Consider the following 7,500-nt stretch of genomic DNA (forward strand, 5'->3'; position numbering starts at 1 on the left):
CAATAACTCCAGTTCAGAATCCAGCGATTGTTTGTTGTTGTTTTTTTCCCCTCACTTCCGCCTGAGAGTGACTGACGTGAGATGTGGAGCTTCCGGTGTGTTGTGTGACGTGTCACCCGGTAACCATGGAAACCTACCTACGTCGTCTGTACCTGCAGAAGACGGGAGAGGGACAGGACGAGTCCGGTCCATACCCGGTGTGGGATTACAGGTAGGTGGTCACTGCTCAGGGGGAGAGACCATACCCGGTGTGGGATTACAGGTAAGTGGTCACCGCTCAGGGGGAGAGACCATACCCGGTGTGGGATTACAGGTAAGTGGTCACTGCTCAGGGGGAGAGACCATACCCGGTGTGGGATTACAGGTGAGTGGTCACTGCTCAGGGGGAGAGACCATACCCGGTGTGGGATTACAGGTAGGTGGTCACCGCTCAGGGGGAGAGACCATACCCGGTGTGGGATTACAGGTGAGTGGTCACTGCTCAGGGGGAGAGACCATACCCGGTGTGGGATTACAGGTAAGTGGTCACCGCTCAGGGGGAGAGACCATACCCGGTGTGGGATTACAGGTGAGTGGTCACTGCTCAGGGGGGGAGACCATACCCGGTGTGGGATTACAGGTGAGTGGTCACTGCTCAGGGGGAGAGACCATACCCGGTGTGGGATTACAGGTGAGTGGTCACTGCTCAGGGGGAGAGACCATACCCGGTGTGGGATTACAGGTAAGTGGTCACTGCTCAGGGGGAGAGACTATAAAAGTCTACCTTGGGTAGGGGGGATGAGGTGGGGGTATCTGAATGGGCGTGTGTGTGCATGCATGGATGTATGTAGGGAAAAACGGTGAAACTGCTCAAGTTGTTGAATGTGACGGCGATACGTCGTCCATGTTTCACAGCAGTACAACAAGGTGGTCAGCACAACAGCTCTGTAGGTTTTCATCGTGGTGCTGAGCCTGATGCCATTGTTGCCTCTGCCATCTGTCAGTGTGGCATTGAAGGCAGGGTTGAATGGGTTAATGACAGGCGCAACAGCCGAGTGGTTAAAGCGTTGGAGTTTCAGTCTGAGGGTCCCGGGTTCGAATCTCGGTAACGGCGCCTGATGGGTAAAAAGTGGAGGGTTTTTTTTTCCGATCTCCCAAGTCAACATATGTACAGACCTGCTTAGTGCCTGAACCCCCTTCGTGTGTATACACAAACAAAAGATGAAATACGCACGTTAAAGATCCTGTAATCCATGTCAGCGTTCGGTGGGTTATGGAAACGAGAACATTCCCAACATGAACACCCCCGAGTATGGCTGCCTACACGGCGGGGTGAAAACGGTCATATACGTAAAAGCCCACTCGTGTACATACAAGTGAACGTGGGAGTTGCAGTCCACGAACGACGACGAAGAAGTAGGAGGAGGAGAATGAGGAGGAGAAGAAGACTGGGGTGATGGGGGTGGGGAGTGGGCGGGCGGGAGGGTGGTGTGGCGGAAGGGAATGTGGATCCTCCTGTCAGGTAGCGTCAACGTTCGGCATCAGGTGTATTGTCAGGTATGTCGGTGGGTGTGAGGGGGGGGGGAACAGGTGTGTGCTTTGGGCTGGTGGTCTTGTGGGTCGGGGGTGGGGGAGGTTTTGTTTGTGTGTGTGTGTGTGGAGACAGAGAGGGGCGCGCGCGCGTGTGTGTGTGTGGATTTGTGTGTGTGTGTGTGGAGAGAGGGGCGCGCGCGTGTGTGCGCGTGTATGTGTGTGTGTGTGTGTGTGTGTGTGTGTGTGTGTGAACGAGAACGAGAACATTTTATTGTTGATATATATATATATATATATATATATATATATATATATATATATATATAAAGACAACAACAACAAAAACACACACACGCACACTCCCAACACGTTCAGCAGACACCTTAACCTTCAAACAACACTGCCTGCTTGGTTTCCATCAGAATGACTAGCACCCGGGCCACCTCTGAGGAACCAGTAGGAGCGACAGTGAAAACAGTACAAAGGGCGGGAAGAGGGGGTGGGGGATCTCATCCAACAACCCGGGCTTGAAATGCCCGCCCGTCCCACTGTTCCGGGTGATGGCCTCGGGGTATCACGCCCGTCTGGGAAGCGAGAGAATCTGAGCGCACTGCTTCGAATCCTACAGTCGCCAGTAATTTCTCTCCCCCACCCCCCTTCTCCACTGGACCTTGAGTGGTGGTCTGGACGCTAGTCATTCGGATGAGACGATAAACCGAGGTCCCGTGTGCAGCATGCATTTGGTGCACGTCTGACAGACTTGTGGAAAAGATTTCTCCTTTGGGCAACCGATTTTTTATCATTTATATAGAATAGAATATGTCTTTATTACCAAGTGTACCGGGGTCACAAGGAATATATATATATATAATATAACTTTCCATCTTCTGTTTGTTATTTCGTGACTTTTGTCTTTATTCCCATTGTTTCTCTCCCCTCGTCTTTCTTTCATTCTGTCTTCATTTCCTCAGTTCTTTCTGTCCATATGTTCTTTCTTCTGTTCGTTATTTCGTTACTTTCTGTCTTTCATCCACTCCATATTTCTTTCCTTATATTCTTTCTTCTGTTCGTTATTTCGTTACTTTCTGTCTTTCCATATGTTCTTTCTTCTGTTCGTTATTTCTATACTTTCTGTCTGTCCATATATTCTGTCTTCTGTTCGTTATTTCTATACTTTCTGTCTTTCCATATATTCTGTCTTCTGTTCGTTATTTCTGTACTTTCTGTCTTTCCATATATTCTGTCTTCTGTTCGTTATTTCTATACTTTCTGTCTTTCCATATATTCTGTCTTCTGTTCGTTATTTCGTTACTTTCTGTCATTCCTCCACTCCATATTTCTTCTGTTCTTTGGTTATCTTCTTCACGTACCTCCTTCCCATTCTTTCCCTCACACATTCTGTATCCTTTCACTGCTTTCTTTCTTTTCCTTTCTCTCTTCTGTTCTTTCTGCATTTCTTCCTTCTCTTTTATTTTCCTCTTTTTTTTCTCCCCCCGCCCCCCCTCAGAAATGTTTTACTGCAAGGCCACCGGCCTGTTTGCAAAGGAGGTACATTCATACATTTGAGACACACAACATTCCGAAAATAAAGGGGGAAGGGACGAAAGTTACACACAACATACAAAGTGACACACAACATACAAAGTGACACACAACATACATTTGAGACACACAACATACCGAAAATAAAGGGGGAAGTGACGAAAGTCATGAGCACAACTGGAAAAGTCTTTTTTTTTTATTCTTTCTGTTGCAGTTTTCTTCCCAATTTGATGTTTATTTCTTCCTGTCTGTCCGTCATGAAGGAGCGGAGATCAAATGAAGGAGGTTGTGACTGGGAGGCTCTTGACCCGCTCGTGCAAAGCCAGATATGCAAATGACTCGGGAGCGGTATGCAAACGATTTAGGGAGTGTTCATTGAAGGGAGGGTTCCTTTTTTCTTCCTTCTTCCCACGTGGTTTATTGTCTAGTGTGTACAAGGTGTGATGGTCACGCGGCCTGCATGGATTCATTGCGGCACACACACACACATAGTCATGCAATAGGAATGGAGAGAGGGTCTTTGGTGAGGAGAAAGACGTTGTATGCCTTCCCTGTCTTCCATTCCTTCTTTCCTTCCATCCTTCCTTTTTTTTTCTTTTTTTTTCTTCTAATGCGTATCGGCAGTATTCTCTTTCTTGTCTTGTTTCTTCAGTTTTAGAGTCATACATGCGTGTGAACGACTGGTGTGAAAGCGCTTAGATTTGTCTCTGCACAAGTTTCAGTTTCAGTAGCTCAAGGAGGCGTCACTGCGTTCGGACAAATACATATACGCTACACCACATCTGCCAAGCAGATGCCTGACCAGCAGCGTAACCCAACGCGTTTAGTCAGGCCTTGAGAAAAAAAAGTAAATAAATAATAGATAAATACATTAAAAAAAAAGAACTACTAATAATAATGATAATATGTATAAGGCGCAAAAACTTGATGAAGTCAAATATAAGCGTACAAAAAATAAATAAAGACATAAATATATAAATACATAAATAAATAATAATAATTAATAATAATAAAATAAATAAAATAAATGGATAAAAAAGACAACAATGATAATGAATAAGCAAATAAATGTAAAACACATTCACACATACACACACAAATGCATAACAGATATGTACCAAACATGGAGTTTCACAGATATGAAAGCACAGTCAAATACACATAAACGTACATAAGCCCCAACACACACACACACACACACACGCACACACCACACATTACCCTGCACCCCCTCTGCACCCCCTCCTCCAAACACTCATTTCTAGGCTACGTATCGCAGCTTCCACGGCACACACACACACACACACACACACACACACACACACAGGTGAGTGCATGTGTGTGTGCATTTGTGTGCTCGCGCGCGCACGCGCTTGTGTGTGTGTGTGTGTGTGAGAGGGAGAGAGAGAGAGAGACCATAGCCAATTACAGCTCTCCCCGCACCCTTCAGGCACAGTCCAGAGAGATTCAGCCGGACACATCAGCGGTGATTGGTTTCCACTCCAGTTACTTTCTGTACAGCGCTGACAGTCGTCCTTGCTGGAAAGACAACCCCCCCCCCCTCTCCTCCTGCAACCCCTGTCAGTGTGTGTGTGTGTGGGGGGGGGGTTACATACGTAGTAAATATCCTGTCTGATTGTATGGATGTCTTTCTGTTTGTCTGCCTCTCTCTTACACATACATACATACATACACACACACATACACACACACATACATACATACGTACATACATACATACACACACACTCCCCAACGCCGACTGTCCTAAAACCCTCTTGGCCGAGAGAGTGGGGATGTAACTTGGGCAAGACACTCTCCACTATAATCAAATTCTAGCCCAGATTGTCGGAACAGCAGTTGCCTCCTCTGCTGTTCTGGTGGTCATAGTCGGACACGACTACCACATGCATACAGTCAGACAGACAGCGTATATACTACGTACAGCATGTATACTACAGACGTATATAGAAACAGACGTACAAAATGTCATGGATTGCCTCAGTTACACTTCATTTACCTCCTCCTCCTCCTCCTCCTCTTTTACTTCTTCTTTTTTGGGGGTAATTGCTTCGCAATTTCGGCACGTAGGTACGGAAATTTACTAAATTTTCAAATTTATTGTTTGAATTGGGCAAAAACAGCGAGATATGCTGTAATACAGAGGTTGAACTATGCGCTGGCACAAAAATATCCATCAACCCCAGATGGGACCCTCAGCAGTTTCTGCCTGTAGCGACAATTGAATGCAGGGCGAGTTATTCATCAGTTCGTTGGGGACAGTCTCCATTTATCGAGGGCTTGGTGGAGGGGCGTTGAGAGGTCCTTTAACCTCACTTCACACACCACAGGGGAGACTTGTTTTCAGGGTAACTGAGGCTGGCATGTAATCCTCTCAGCCCGGTGCGCAGCTGTGCGCTCCCCTCCTTCCCCCCTCCCCCGGCCCCCCCTCATTCTCCTCCCCTTCCTGATGAGTCACTGGGTACACAACAACAGTAACAATAATAACAATAACAACAACAACAACAACAACAACAACAGCAACAACAACAACAACAACAACAACAACAACAACAACAACAACAACAACAACAGCAACAACAACATTACCAACAACAACAACAACAGCAGCAACAGCAACAGTAACAACGACAACAGCAACAATAACAACAACAGCAACAGCAGCAAGGACAGCAACAAAAAACAAACAAAAACCAGCAGCAACATCAACAACAGCAGCAGCAGCAGCAGCAACAGAAGGGAGATGTGGTGGGGGTTCAGGTGAGGTTCGTTGCTGATGTTCGCTTAAAAGGTTATGGAATGAGTGAGGATTATTGTTCTCACATGTGCTTGGGTGCGTGCGTACGTGTGTGTGTGTGTGTGCGCGCGCGTGCGTGTGTGTGTATGTGTGTGCGTGCAGTCACTGTTGAACACTTGAAATGGGTGGTGCTGTAGTGTAGCGACGCGCTCTCCCTGGGGAGAGCAGTCCGAATTTCACACAGAGAAATCTGTTGTGATTTAAAAAAAAGAAAAGAAAAAAAACACAAACACAAAGTCAAGATGAACAAATTCTGTTGTGATTTAAAAAAAAGAAAAGAAAAAAAACACAAACACAAAGTCAAGATGAAAAAATGCCTTCGATCTGATCCACGAGAAAGTGGGAAAAAGGGAGAGGGAGAGACAGACAGACAGATAGACAGACAGACAGAGAGGTAGAGAGAGAATGGAGAATTTCGAAGGGAAGAAAGAATTGTGCAGCAAAGCGACACGGACAGAAGATGAAATAACATCACAAAAAAGATTTTTTTTTAATGAAGGACAAGAGAGAGTGTTGCCATTGTTGACAACAGGGGCGATTGATTGGGTGGGTTGGTGGGGGGGGGGGTTATTCACTGACCGAAACAACCAATGAACGATGCTGTTCGCCAGGTTCTTGAGTGTCGTGCGCGCACGCACACACACACACACACACACACACAAACCACGAGGGTAAGGAGGAACAGGGGAGAGACTTGAAAACAAAACCCCAAAAGCCCAAATCCCCAGGGTCATTAGGTACACAGCGGAATGAATGATGTCGCGAGGCGTCGCCCAGGGCTGGTTGATCGATTTCGTCTTTTTGATTGGCAGGCAAATCAATCATCTTATTCCTTTCAAATGTCAGCCCATCAAGGGGTGTGTGGCTATATCGATCGTACTTTGATGACCTCGTAAGTCAGTTAATGAATGGTATTTCAACTCTTGTCGGTTAGTTAGTGAAATGGTCGAGTTGATAAGCTGATCAAAGAAATCAAGGCCAAACGAATGGTTTTCAACTCCACTAGGTTAGTTAGTGAGATAGTCAAGTTAATTAGTTCATCAAAGAAAGCAGCGCTTGGGAGAGCGTCCGGGTACAAACATTCGCGAGGAGGTGAGGGGGGGGGGGCATTAAGATTAAACAAACCAACTGGGAAATAATATGGAAAAGGGGGGGGGGGATGAAAATTAACAGCTTTTAGCTTCGTTGATTGGAGCACTACAATACTCTGAGGTTTGGCCTGGAGGAAGGGAGGGGGGGAGGGGGAGGGGGTAGCTGGAGATTTGTGAATACGAATGTAGCTATTGATACTCCAATAGAACCAATGATAACATACGGCGCCGAAATTTGGGGACTTTCTGATATCAAATATTTAGAAAAAGTACATACATTGGCGATTAAACGTTTCTTAAATGTTCCATTACATGCTTCAAATACTGTATTATATGGAGAAATTGGTAGATACCCACTGTATATTAAATCATGTGTGAAATGTATAAAATATTGGTTAAAATTGATAAGGCTTCCAACATCGAGATTATGTAAGCAGGTGTATGAAATGTTAGTAAATGAACATGAGAGAGGGAAGGAAAACTGGGTATATCTTGTAAAGAAGACATTAACTGTAAATGGATCTGGGATTGTGTGGA

At 45.7% G+C, this 7,500-nt stretch overlaps 1 protein-coding gene across 1 annotated transcript in view; it reads left to right on the top strand.

The window, feature by feature from the left end:
- The window catches only part of LOC143275558 (uncharacterized), a 92,044-nt gene that overhangs the window by 10,965 nt on the left and 73,579 nt on the right, over positions 1-7,500 (top strand). Inside the window, exon 2 of the mRNA XM_076579749.1 lies at positions 1-211. This exon is cut by the window's left edge and continues 578 nt beyond it. Within this exon, the coding sequence (XP_076435864.1) occupies positions 126-211 (86 nt within the window). The 5' untranslated portion in view covers positions 1-125. The remainder of the gene's footprint in view (positions 212-7,500) is intronic.

The sequence above is a fragment of the Babylonia areolata genome, chromosome 30 (genome assembly GCF_041734735.1).
Source record: "Babylonia areolata isolate BAREFJ2019XMU chromosome 30, ASM4173473v1, whole genome shotgun sequence".
NCBI lineage: Eukaryota > Metazoa > Mollusca > Gastropoda > Neogastropoda > Buccinidae > Babylonia > Babylonia areolata.